Here is a 12,780-nt window from a genome sequence, read left to right as displayed (position 1 = left end):
GGTCCCTGGGTGCTGGGGGAGCCCCTGGGAGGGCACTTTGGGGGTGAATTGGGGGCCTGAAAGGTCCCTTAATAGGGTTAAAGTGGGGCGGGGGGGGGGCTGGGGGGTCAGGGTGGGGTGGGGGGGGTCAGGGTGCCCCCCCCCCAAAAGATGGGGGGGGTCCCTGGGTGCTGGGGAGCCCCTGGGAGGGCACTTTGGGGTGAATTGGGGGGTCTGAAGGGTCCTTAATAGGGTTAAAGTGGGGCTGGGGGGGGCTGGGGGGCGTCAGGGTGCCCCATGGGGCGAGGGGGGGGTCAGGATGGGGTGGGGGGGGTCAGGGTGTCCCCCCCCCAAAAGATGGGGGGGGGTCCCTGGGTGCTGCGGAGCCCCTGGGAGGGCACTTTGGGGTGAATTGGGGGGTCTGAAGGGTCCTTAATAGGGTTAAAGTGGGGCTGGGGGGGGCTGGGGGGGTCAGGGTGCCCCCCCAAAAGGGGGGGGTCTCTGGGTGCTGGGGAGCCCCTGGGGGGGGGCACCTTTGAATTTGGGGGGGGCTCTATGGGGCTCCACAGCACATATGGGGGTCCCCTATAGGTGTCATTAATATGGGGCTGGGGGGGGCTGGGGGGGGGTCAGGGTGGGGGTCAGGGTGCCCCCCCAAAAGGGGGGGGGTCTCTGGGTGCTGGGGAGCCCCTGGGGGGGGCACCTTTGAATTTGGGGGGGGCTCTATGGGGCTCCGCAGCACATATGGGGGTCCCCTATAGGTGTCATTAATATGGGGCTGGGGGGGGGGGGGTCAGGGTGGGGGTCAGGGTGCCCCCCCAAAAGGGGGCGGTCCCTGGGTGCTGGGGAGCCCCTGGGGGGGGGCACTTTGTATTTGGGGGGGGCTCTATGGTGCTCCGCAGCACATATGGGGGTCCCTATAGGTGTCATTTATAGGGTTAAAGTGGGTCTAGGGGGGGGTCAGGGTGCCCCATGGGGCGGGGGGGGGGCTGGGGGGGGTCAGGGTGCCCCCCCAAAAGAGGGGGGGGGTCCCTGGGTGCTGGGGAGCCCCTGGGGGGGGGCACCTTTGTATTTGGGGGGGGCTCTATGGGGCTCCGCAGCACATATGGGGGTCCCTATAGGTGTCATTTATAGGGTTAAAGTGGGGCTGGGGGGGGGTCGGGGGGGGGGTCAGGGTGGGGGTCAGGGTGCTGGGTGGGGGGGGGGGGGGGGTCACCTTAGTCTTAATTGAGGTCCCTTAAGCCTCATTAACCCATTTTGGGGGGGGCTCAGGGTGCCCTATGTCCCGCTGGGGGGGGTCCCCCAAACCCAAAATTGTGTCAGCAGTAAGTGGGTGCAGAGTGTGCCCCCCCCCAACCCCCCCCCCACCCCAACCCCCCCCCCCCACCCATAGGTGCTGCAGCACCCCAGCGAGGGGGCGCTGGCGCTGGTGCTGCACCGGGCGGTGAAGGAGACGGCGGTGCCGGTGGCCGAAATCCGGGTGAATTCCCTCTCCAGCCAACCCGTCGACCAGGAGGCCAAGGGCAAGCTCTCGGGTGAGCCCCCCCAGCACCCATGGGTGCTGCTGGGAGGGGGTGGGGGGGGGCACCCATGGGTGCTAAGGGGGGTAACACCCCCCCTCTGGGTGATGGGGGTGATGGGTGTCACCGTTGGGTGCTGGGGAGGGGGTGTCTGCAGGGATGTGTGGCCTCGGGGGGGTGTCTGTAAGAGCACCCATGGGTGCTGGGGGAGGGGGGGGGCACCCATGGGTGCTAAGGGGGGTAACACCCCCCCTCTGGGTGATGGGGGTGCTGGGGGGCTCCTGGGTGCTGGGGAGGGGGTGGAAGAACCCGCTGTGTGATGGGATGTGTGGCTTTGGGGGGTGTCTGTGAGAGCACCCATGGGTGCTGGGGGGTGGGGTGGGGGCACCCCATGGGTGCTAAGGGGGGTAACACCCCCCCTCTGGGTGATGGGTGTCACTTTTGGGTGCTGGGGGGGCTCCTGGGTGCTGGGGAGGGGGTGTCTGCAGTGATGTGTGGCTTCGGGGGGGTCTGTGAGAGCACCCATGGGTGCTGCTGGGGGGGGGGGCACCCATGGGTGCTAAGGGGGGTAACACCCCCCCTCTGGGTGCTGGGGGGGCTCCTGGGTGCTGGGGAGGGGGTGGAAGAACCCGCTGTGTGATGGGCTGTGTGGCTTCGGGGGGGTCTGTGAGAGCACCCATGGGTGCTGCTGGGAGGGGGGGGCACCCATGGGTGCTAAGGGGGTAACACCCCCCTCCTCTGGGTGATGGGTGTCGCTTTTGGGTGCTGGGGGGGCTCCTGGGTGCTGGGGAGGGGGTGTCTGCGGGGATGTGTGGCTTCGGGGGGGTCTGTGAGAGCACCCATGGGTGCTGCTGGGAGGGGGGGGGCACCCATGGGTGCTAAGGGGGGTAACACCCCCCCTCTGGGTGCTGGGGGGGCTCCTGGGTGATGGGGAGGGGGTGTCTGCGGGGATGTGTGGCCTCGGGGGGGTGTCTGTGAGAGCACCCATGGGTGCTGCTGGGAGGGGGGGGGCACCCATGGGTGCTAAGGGGGGTAACACCCCCCCTCTGAGTGATGGGTGTCGCTTTTGGGTGCTGGGGGGGCTCCTGGGTGCTGGGGAGGGGGTGGAAGAACCCGCTGTGTGATGGGCTGTGTGGCTTTGGGGGTGTCTGTGAGAGCACCCATGGGTGCTGCTGGGAGGGGGTGGGGGGGGGCACCCATGGGTGCTAAGGGGGGTAACACCCCCCTCTGGGTGATGGGGGTGATGGGTGTCACCGTTGGGTGCTGGGGAGGGGGTGGAAGAACCCGCTGTGTGATGGGATGTGTGGCTTTGGGGGGGGTCTGTGAGAGCACCCATGGGTGCTGGGAGCCCCCCCATGGGTGCTAAGTGGCACCCTTGGGTGCTGCCCCCTCTCTTCCCCCCCCCCCACCCCCCCCCAAGACCGCTCCCCCGACATCGACAACTACTCGGAGGAGGAGGAGGAGAGTTTCTCCTCGGAGCAGGAGGGCAGCGATGACGCCCTCCACGGCCAAGTGGGTGCTGCTGACCCCCCCCCACCCCCCCCACCCTTGGGTGCCACCCATGGGTGCCACCCCCCTCCCCGTCACCCGTCTCCCCCAGGACCTCTTCTACGAGGAGGAGGAGCTGCCGAAGGTGAAGAAGACGCGGAGGAAGCTGATGGCCTCCACCCGGGTGAGGAAGGGGGTCCCATGGGTGCTGGGGGGGGGGGTCCCATGGGTGCTGGGGGGGGGGTCGAGGTCCCATGGGTGCTGGGGGGGCACCCATGGGTGGCCCTGACCCCCCCGTGTCCCCGCAGCAGCCCAATATCAAGCAGAAGTTCGTGGCGCTGCTCAAGAGGTTCAAGGTGTCGGAGGAGGTAGGAGCACCCATGGGTGCTGGGGGGGGGTGGCACCGGGTGACACCGGGTGACACGGCACGGGGTGGGGGGGGGGGGGCGGCACTGGGTGACACGGGGTGACACGAGGTGGCAGAGGGTGGGGGGGGCGGCACTGGGTGACGTGAGGTGGCCACAGGGTGACACTGGGTGATGGGGTGACACGGGGTGGCAGAGGGTGGTGGGGGTGACACGGGGTGGCAGAGGGTGGTGGGGGTGACACTGGGTGACACGGGGTGACATGAGGTGGCACAGGGTGACAGGGGGTGACACAGGGTGGTAGATGGTGGTGGGGGTGACACTGGGTGACACGGGGTGGCACTGGGTGACATGGGGTGACACGAGGTGGCAGAGGGTGGGGGGGTGACACAGGGTGACATGAGGTGACACGGGGTGACATGGGGTGGGGGGGGCGGCACTGGGTGACGTGAGGTGGCACAGGGTGACACGGGGTGACACGGGGTGGCAGAGGGTGGTGGGGGTAGCACTGGGTGACATGGGGTGACACGGGGTGACACGAGGTGGCACTGGGTGGTATGGGGTGACATGGGGTGGCAGAGGGTGGTGGGGGTGACACTGGGTGACACAGGGTGACATGGGGTGACACGGGGTGGTAGATGGTGGTGGGGGTGACACTGGGTGACACGGGGTGACACAGGGTGGCAGAGGGTGGTGGGGGTGACACGGGGTGGCAGAGGGTGGGGGGGGTGACACTGGGTGACACAGGGTGACATGGGGTGGCACAGGGTGACATGGGGTGACACGGGGTGGTAGATGGTGGTGGGGGTGACACTGGGTGACACGGGGTGACATGAAGTGGCAGAGGGTGGTGGGGGTGGCACAGGGTGACACAGGGTGACACGGGGTGACATGAGGTGGCAGAGGGTGTTCAGGGTGGCAGTGGGTGACACAGGGTGACACAAGGTGGCAGGGGGTGGCACTGGGTAGCATGAGGTGGCACTGGGTGGTATGGGGTGACATGGGGTGGTAGATGGTGGTGGGGGTGACAGTGGGTGACATGGGGTGACACGGGGTGACACGAGGTGGCAGAGGGTGGTGGGGGTGGCACTGGGTGACATGGAGTGGCCACAGGGTGACACGGGGTGACACGAGGTGGCAGAGGGTGACAGGGGGTGACACGGGGTGGCAGAGGGTGGTGGGGGTGACACTGGGTGACACGAGGTGGCAGAGGGTGGTGGGGGTGACACTGGGTGACACGGGGTGACACGAGGTGGCACTGGGTGACATGGGGTGACACGAGGTGGCAGAGGGTGGTGGGGGTGGCACTGGGTGACATGGAGTGGCCACAGGGTGACACGGGGTGACACAAGGTGGCAGAGGGTGACAGGGGGTGACACGGGGTGGCAGAGGGTGGTGGGGGTGACACTGGGTGACACGAGGTGGCAGAGGGTGGTGGGGGTGACACTGGGTGACACGGGGTGACACGAGGTGGCACTGGGTGACATGGGGTGACACGAGGTGGCAGAGGGTGGTGGGGGTGACACTGGGTGACACGGGGTGACATGAGGTGGCAGAGGGTGTTCAGGGTGGCAGTGGGTGACACAGGGTGACACAAGGTGGCAGGGGGTGGCACAGGGTGACATGGGGTGACATGAGGTGGCACAAGGTGGTGGGGGTGACACTGGGTGACATGGGGTGACACGGGGTGACACGGGGTGGCAGAGGGTGACATGGGGTGGCGGGGGATGGTGGGGGTGGCACCGTGTGGCAGGCGGTGACACGAGGTGGCAGCAGGTGACAGGGTGTCCCATGGGACCGGGAGGGTGACAGGGGTGACCTGTGGCACTGGGGGGGGTGACAGGGAGTGACAGGAGGTGGCACTGGGTGACACAGTGTTGGTGGCATTGGCAGGGGGTGACAGAGGTGTCCCGTGTCACCGTGGTGGTGGCGGGTGGTGGCCGTGGGTGTCCCGTGTCACCACAGGGGTGGTGGCCATGGGTGCCCCATGTCACCGTGGTGGTGGCGGGTGGTGGCCGTGGTGGCAGGTGGTGGCCATGAGTGTCCCGTGTCACCACGGGGGTGGTGGCCGTGGGTGTCCCATGTCACCGTGGTGGTGGCGGGTGGTGGCCGTGGTGGCAGGTGGTGGCCATGAGTGTCCCGTGTCACCACGGGGGTGGTGGCCATGAGTGCCCCATGTCCCCGTGGTGGTGGCCGTGGGTGTCCCGTGTCACCGTGGTGGTGGCAGGTGGTGGCCATGAGTGTCCTGTGTCACCACAGGAGTGGTGGCTATGGGTGTCCCATGTCCCCGTGGTGGTGGCAGGTGGTGGCCATGAATGTCCCATGTCACCACGGGGGTGGTGGCCGTGGATGTCCCATGTCACCGTGGTGGTGGCGGGTGGTGGCCATGAGTGTCCTGTGTCACCGTGGTGGTGGCAGATGGTGGCTGTGGGTGTCCCGTGTCACCGTGGTGGTGGCAGGTGGTGGCCATGAGTGTCCTGTGTCACCATGGGGGTGGTGGCCGTGGGTGCCCCATGTCCCCGTGGTGGTGGCCGTGAGTGTCCCATGTCACCACGGGGGTGGTGGCTATGGGTGTCCCATGTCACTGTGGTGGTGGCGGGTGGTGGCCGTGGGTGTCCCGTGTCACTGTGGTGGTGGCAGATGGTGGCCGTGGGTGTCCCATGTCCCCGTGGTGGTGGCGGGTGGTGGCCGTGGTGGCAGGTGGTGGCCATGAGTGTCCCGTGTCACCACGGGGGTGGTGGCCGTGGGTGTCCCATGTCACTGTGGTGGTGGCGGGTGGTGGCCATGAGTGTCCTGTGTCACCACAGGAGTGGTGGCCATGGGTGTCCCATGTCACCGTGGTGGTGGCAGATGGTGGCTGTGGGTGTCCCATGTCCCCGTGGTGGTGGCCGTGGGTGTCCTGTGTCACCACGGGGGTGGTGGCCGTGGGTGTCCCATGTTCCTGCGGTGGTGGCAGATGTCTGTGGGTGTCCCATGTCACCATGGTGGTGGCCGTGAGTGTCCCGTGTCACCACAGGGATGGTGGCCATGGGTGCCCCATGTCCCCGCGGGGGTGGCAGGTGGTGGCCACGGTGGCACTGTCCCCGCAGGTGGGCTTCGGGCTGGAGCACGTGTCCCACGCCCGCATGCGGGAGGTGGCCGAGGACCTGGACGAGCTCTATGACACCCTCGAGATCTTCAACCCCAGTGACAGCGGCGCCGACCTCGATGACACCGACAGCGTCCTCAGCACCCCCAAACCCAAACTGCGGTGAGGGGGGGGGGGGATGGGGACGGGGGACACCCCCCGGGGACGGCGGGGTGGCACCTCTGGCTCTGGGGTGGCACCTCTGGGTCTGGGGTGGCACCTCCCTCCGGTGTCCCCTGGGTCTGGGATGTCACCTCTGGCTCTGGGATGGCACCTCTGGGTCTGGGGTGGCACCTCCCCCTGGTGTCCCCTGGGTCTGGGATGTCACCTCTGGGTCTGGGGTGGCACCTCTGGGTCTGGGGTGGCACCTCTGGGTCTGGGATGTCACCTCCTCTGGGTCTGGGGTGTCACCTGTGGGTCTGGGGTGGCACCTCCCCCCGGTGTCCCCTGGCTCTGGGGTGGCACCTCTGGGTCTGGGGTGGCACCTGTGGGTCTGGGGTGGCACCTCTGGGTCTGGGATGTCACCTCTGCCACATCTGGGGTGTCACATCTTCTGGGTCTGGGGTGGCACCTCCCCCCGGTGTCCCCTGGTTCTGGGATGTCACCTCTGGGTCTGGGGTGGCATCTCTGGGTCTGGGATGTCACCTCTGCCACATCTGGGGTGTCACCTCCTCTAGGTCTGGGGTGGCACCTCCCCCCAGTGTCCCCTGGCTCTGGGGTGGCACCTCTGGGTCTGGGGTGGCACCTCCCCCCGGTGTCCCCTGGCTCTGGGGTGGCACCTCTGGGTCTGGGGTGGCACCTCTGGGTCTCGGGTGGCACCTGCCCCAAGTGTCATATGGGTCTGGGATGTCACCTCTGGGTCTGGGGTGGCACCTCTGGGTCTGGGGTGGCACCTCCCCCTGGTGTCCCCTGGGTCTGGGATGTCACCTCTGGCTCTGGGGTGGCACCTGTGGGTCTGAGGTGGCACCTCTGGGTCTGGGATGTCACCTCTGCCACATCTGGGGTGTCACATCCTTTAGGTCTGGGGTGTCACTTGCCCCGGTGTCCCCTGGGTCTGGGGTGGCACCTCTGGGTCTGGGGTGTCACCTCTCGGTCTGGGGTGGCACCTCCCCTGAGTGTCCCCTGGGTCTGGGGTGGCACCTGCCCCGGTGTCCCCTGGGTCTGGGGTGGCACCTCTGGGTCTGGGGTGTCACCTCTCGGTCTGGGGTGGCACCTCCCCTGAGTGTCCCCTGGGTCTGGGGTGGCACCTGCCCCGGTGTCCCCTGGCTCTGGGGTGGCACCTGTGGGTCTGGGGTGGCACCTCTGGGTCTGGGGTGGCACCTCCCCCCGGTGTCCCCTGGGTCTGGGATGTCACCTCTGGCTCTGGGGTGGCACCTGTGGGTCTGAGTTGGCACCTCTGGGTCTGGGATTTCACCTCTGCCACATCTGGGGTGTCACCTCCTCTAGGTCGGGGGTGTCACCTCCCCTGAGTGTCCCCTGGGTCTGGGATGTCACCTCTGGCTCTGGGATGTCACCTCTGGGTCTGGGGTGGCACCTCTGGGTCTGGGGTGGCACCTGTGGGTCTGGGGTGGCACCTCTGGGTCTGGGATGTCACCTCTGCCACATCTGGGGTGTCACATCCTCTGGGTCTGGGGTGGCACCTCCCCCCGGTGTCCCCTGGGTCTGGGATGTCACCTCTGGGTCTGGGGTGGCACCTCTGGGTCTGGGGTGGCACCTGCCCCGGTGTCCCCTGGCTCTGGGATGTCACCTCTGGGTCTGGGGTGTCACTTGCACCGGTGTCCCCTGGGTCTGGGGTGGCACCTCTGGCTCTGGGGTGGCACCTCTGGGTCTGGGATGTCACCTCCCCCAAGTGTCATATGGGTCTGGGGTGGCACCTCTGGGTCTGGGGTGGCACCTCTGGGTCTGGGATGTCACCTCCCCCGAGTGTCATATGGGTCTGGGGTGGCACCTCTGGGTCTGGGGTGGCACCTCTGGGTCTGGGGTGGCACCTGCCCCGGTGTCCCCTGGCTCTGGGATGTCACCTCTGGGTCTGGGGTGTCACTTGCACCGGTGTCCCCTGGGTCTGGGGTGGCACCTCTGGCTCTGGGGTGGCACCTCTGGGTCTGGGATGTCACCTCCCCCAAGTGTCATATGGGTCTGGGGTGGCACCTGTGGGTCTGGGATGTCACCTCTGGGTCTGGGGTGGCACCTGCCCCGGTGTCCCCTGGCTCTGGGGTGGCACCTCTGGGTCTGGGGTGGCACCTCTGGGTCTGGGGTGGCACCTCTGCCACATCTGGGGTGTCACCTCCTCTAGGTCGGGGGTGTCACCTCCCCTGAGTGTCCCCTCGGTCTGGGGTGGCACCTGTGGGTCTGGGGTGGCACCTCCCCCGGGTGACACTACACCAGCAACGCCCACCCTCTGCCCCCGGTGCCATCAGTGTTCCCTCTGTCCCAGTGCCACCAGTGCCCCCTCTGTCCCCATGTCCCAGTGCCACCAGTACCTCATGTCCCAGTGCCACCAGTGCCCTCTGTGTCCCTGTGTCCCCATGTCCCAGTGCCTTCATTGTCCACTGTGTCCCTGTGTCCCAGTGCCACCAGTGCCCCCTGTTTCCCCGAGTCCCAGTGCCACCAGACCCCCGTGTCCCAGTGCCACCAATGTCCTCTCTGTCCCCATGTCCCTGTGTCCCACTGCCATCATCATCCACTGTCCCCATGTCCCAGTGCCACCAGTGTCCCCATGTCCCAGTGCCACCAGTGCCACCAGTGCCCAACTGTGTCCTGGTGCCCCCCGTGTCCCAGTGCCCCTGTGTCCCAGTGTCCCTGTGTCCCAGTGCCACCAGTGCCCCCGTGTCCCAGTGCCCCCATGTCCCAGTGTCCCCATGTCCCTGTGTCCCAGTGCCACCAGTGCCCCCGTGTCCCAGTGTCCCCATGTCCCTGTGTCCCAGTGCCACCAGTGCCACCAGTGCCCCCGTGTCCCAGTGCCACCAGTGCCCCTGTGTCCCAGTGTCCCCATGTCCCTGTGTCCCAGTGCCACCAGTGCCACCAGTGCCCAACTGTGTCCTGGTGCCCCCCGTGCCACCAGTGCCACCAGTGCCCCCTGTTTCCCTTTGTCCCCGTGTCCCAGTGCCACCAGTGCCCCCATGTCCCTGTGTCCCAGTGCCACCAGCACTCAACTGTGTCCTGGTGCCCCCCATGCCACCAGTGCCACCAGTGCCCCCGTGTCCCAGTGCCACCAGTGCCCCATTTCTCTGAGTCCCTGTGTCCCAGTGCCACCAGTGCCACCAGTGCCCAACTGTGTCCTGGTGCCCCCCGTGTCCCAGTGCCACCAGTGCCCCCTGTTTCCCTGAGTCCCCATGTCCCAGTGTCCCCGTGTCCCAGTGCCACCAGTGCCCAACTGTGTCCTGGTGCCCCCTGTGTCCCAGTGCCACCAGTGCCCCCATGTCCCCGTGTCCCAGTGCCACCAGTGCCCCATTTCCCTGAGTCCCTGTGTCCCAGTGCCACCAGTGCCCCCATGTCCCTGTGTCCCAGTGCCACCAGTGCCCAACTGTGTCCTGGTGCCCCCTGTGTCCCAGTGCCACCAGAGCCCCCGTGTCCCCGTGTCCCAGTGCCACCAGTGCCCCATTTCCCTGAGTCCCCGTGTCCCAGTGCCACCAGTGCCCCCATGTCCCTGTGTCCCAGTGCCACCAGTGCCCAACTGTGTCCTGGTGCCCCCCGTGTCCCAGTGCCACCAGTGCCCCCATGTCCCCGTGTCCCAGTGCCACCAGTGCCCAGCCGTGTCCCCACGTCCCCCCCCGGTGCCATCGCTGTCCCCTCTCCCCACAGCCCCTTCTTCGAGGGTCTCTCCCAGTCCAGTTCCCAGACCGAGATGGGCAGTCCGGGGCGCGAGGGGCCCCCCCCGGTCAGTGAAGGGGGGGGGGGGCACTGGGAGTTACTGGGAGCAACTGGGAGGGTCTTTCAGCCCCATTCTGGGGGGCGTTTGGGGGTGTTGGGGGGGGTTCTGGGGGGCACTGGGGGCTTCTATGGGGTTATGGGGGGCGGTGGGGGTGTCTGGGGGGGGTTATGGGGGTGTCTGGGGGGCAATGGGGGGCAGTGGGGGGGTTATGGGGGTGTCTGGGGGGGTTATGGGGGGCAGTGGAGGGCTTATGGGGGGCACTGGGGGTGTCTGGGGGGCAATGGGGGGGTTATGGGGGGGTTATGGGGGGCACTGGGGGTGTCTGGGGGGCAATGGGGGGCAGTGGGGGGGTTATGGGGGTGTCTGGGGGGGTTATGGGGGGCACTGGAGGGCTTATGGGGGGCACTGGGGGGTTATGGGGGTGTCTGGGGGGCTTGTGGGGGTGTCTGGGGGGGTTATGGGGGGCACTGGGGGTGTCTGGGGGGCAATGGGGGTTATGGGGGGCAGTGGGGGGGTTATGGGGGTGTCTGGGGGGCTCATGGGGGGCAGTGGGGGGGGTTATGGGGGTGTCTGGGGGGGCTATGGGGGGCAGTGGAGGGCTTATGGGGGGCACTGGGGGTTATGGGGGGCAGTGGGGGCTTCTAGGGGGTAATGGGGGGCGGTGGGGGTGTCTGGGGGGCAATGGGGGGGTTATGGGGGTGTCTGGGGGGGTTATGGGGGGCACTGGGGGTGTCTGGGGGGCAATGGGGGGGTTATGGGGGTGTCTGGGGGGGTTATGGGGGGCACTGGGGGGTTATGGGGGTGTCTGGGGGGCAATGGGGGGCAGTGGGGGGGCTATGGGGGTGTGTGGGGGGGTTATGGGGGGCACTGGAGGGGTTATGGGGGGCACTGGGGGTGTCGGGGGGGCAATGGGGGGGTTATGGGGGTGTCTGGGGGGGTTATGGGGGGTGGTGGGGGTGTCTGGGGGGGTTATGGGGGTGTCTGAGGGGGTTATGGGGGTGGTGGGGGTGTCTGGGGGGGTTATGGGGGTGTCTGGGGGGTTATGGGGGGTGGTGGGGGTGTCTGGGGGGGTTATGGGGGTGTCTGAGGGGGTTATGGGGGGTGGTGGGGGTGTCTGGGGGGGGTTATGGGGGTGTCTGGGGGGGTTATGGGGGGCAGTGGAGGGGTTATGGGGGGCACTGGGGGTGTCTGGGGGGCAATGGGGGGCAGTGGAGGGGTTATGGGGGTCACTGGGGGGTTATGGGGGTGTCTGGGGGGGTTATGGGGGGCACTGGGGGTGTCTGGGGGGCAATGGGGGGCACTGGGGGGTTATGGGGCTGTCTGGGGGGGTATGGGGGGAACTGGGGGAGTTGTGGGGGGCACTGGGGGGTTATGGGGGGCACTGGGGGTGTCTGGGGGGCAATGGGGGGGTTATGGGGCTGTCTGGGGGGGTTATGGGGGGCACTGGGGGAGTTGTGGGGGGGCACTGGGGGTTATGGGGGGCAGTGGGGTGTTTATGGGGGTGTCTGGGGGGGTTATGGGGGGCACTGGAGGGGTTATGGGGGGCACTGGGGGTGTCTGGGGGGTTATGGGGGGCACTGCGGGTATTGTGGGGGGCACTGAGGGCGTTATGGGGCTGTCTGGGGGGGTTATGGGGGGCACTGGGGGTGTTATGGGGGGCACTGGGGGTGTCTGGGGGGCAGTGGGGGGGTTATGGGGGTGTCTGGGGGGCTCATGGGGGGCAGTGGGGGTGTCTGGGGGGTAATGGGGGGCACTGGAGGGGTTATGGGGGGGGGTTTAGGGGGACCCCCCTATGTGGGGGGGCTGTGGGGCCGAGCGCACCCCCCTCTCCCCCCAGGCGGAGGTCGGGGCCAAGGGCGGCCGCAGACCCCCCGAGGAGGGGGGGCAGGACCCCGAGGGGCTGGTGAGACCCCCCCCAAAAAACCCCCCACCCCCCCCCCTACACCCCAAAACCCCCCCAAGACCCCCCAAAACCCCAAAACCCCCCCAAAACCCCCCAACGCCCCCTACACCCCAAAACCCCCCAAAACCCCCCACACCCCAAAACCCCCCCAAGACCCCCCAAGACCCCCCACCCCCCCTACACCCCAACCCCCCCCCAAGACCCCCAAAACCCCCAAATCCCCCCGCCAAAACCCCCCAACCCCCCCTACACCCCAAAACCCCCCCAAGACCCCCCAAACCCCCCACACCCCAACCCCCCCCCAAGACCCCCCACCCCCCCCCAAACCCCCCCAAGACCCCCCAAAACCCCCCAACCCCCCACACACCCCAAACCCCCCCAAGACCCCCCAAGACCCCCCACCCCCCCTACACCCCAACCCCCCCCCAAGACCCCCAAAACCCCCAAATCCCCCCCTACACCCCAAAACCCCCCCCAACCCCCCCTACACCCTAAACCCCCCAAGACCCCCCAAAACCTCCCAACCC

At 67.8% G+C, this 12,780-nt stretch overlaps 1 protein-coding gene across 1 annotated transcript; it reads left to right on the top strand.

The window, feature by feature from the left end:
- Positions 1-1,372: 1,372 nt before the first annotated feature.
- On the top strand, positions 1,373-12,253 carry LOC309685446 (phosphofurin acidic cluster sorting protein 1-like; the record flags this gene model as incomplete). Its single annotated transcript, XM_082501212.1, has 7 exons — positions 1,373-1,514; positions 2,920-3,011; positions 3,100-3,171; positions 3,296-3,355; positions 6,442-6,602; positions 10,281-10,356; positions 12,188-12,253. Coding segments are annotated over 7 exons (669 nt in total), but the record flags the coding sequence as incomplete, so codon positions are not given.
- Between the last annotated feature and the right edge of the window lie 527 nt (positions 12,254-12,780).

Source organism: Vanellus vanellus, assembly GCF_965231255.1.
Source record: "Vanellus vanellus genome assembly, contig: HAP1_SCAFFOLD_2312, whole genome shotgun sequence".
In the NCBI taxonomy this organism is placed as follows: Eukaryota; Metazoa; Chordata; class Aves; order Charadriiformes; family Charadriidae; genus Vanellus; species Vanellus vanellus.
Note: the sequence above shows the minus strand (reverse complement) of the source record. Positions and strands in the feature narration are given on the sequence as shown.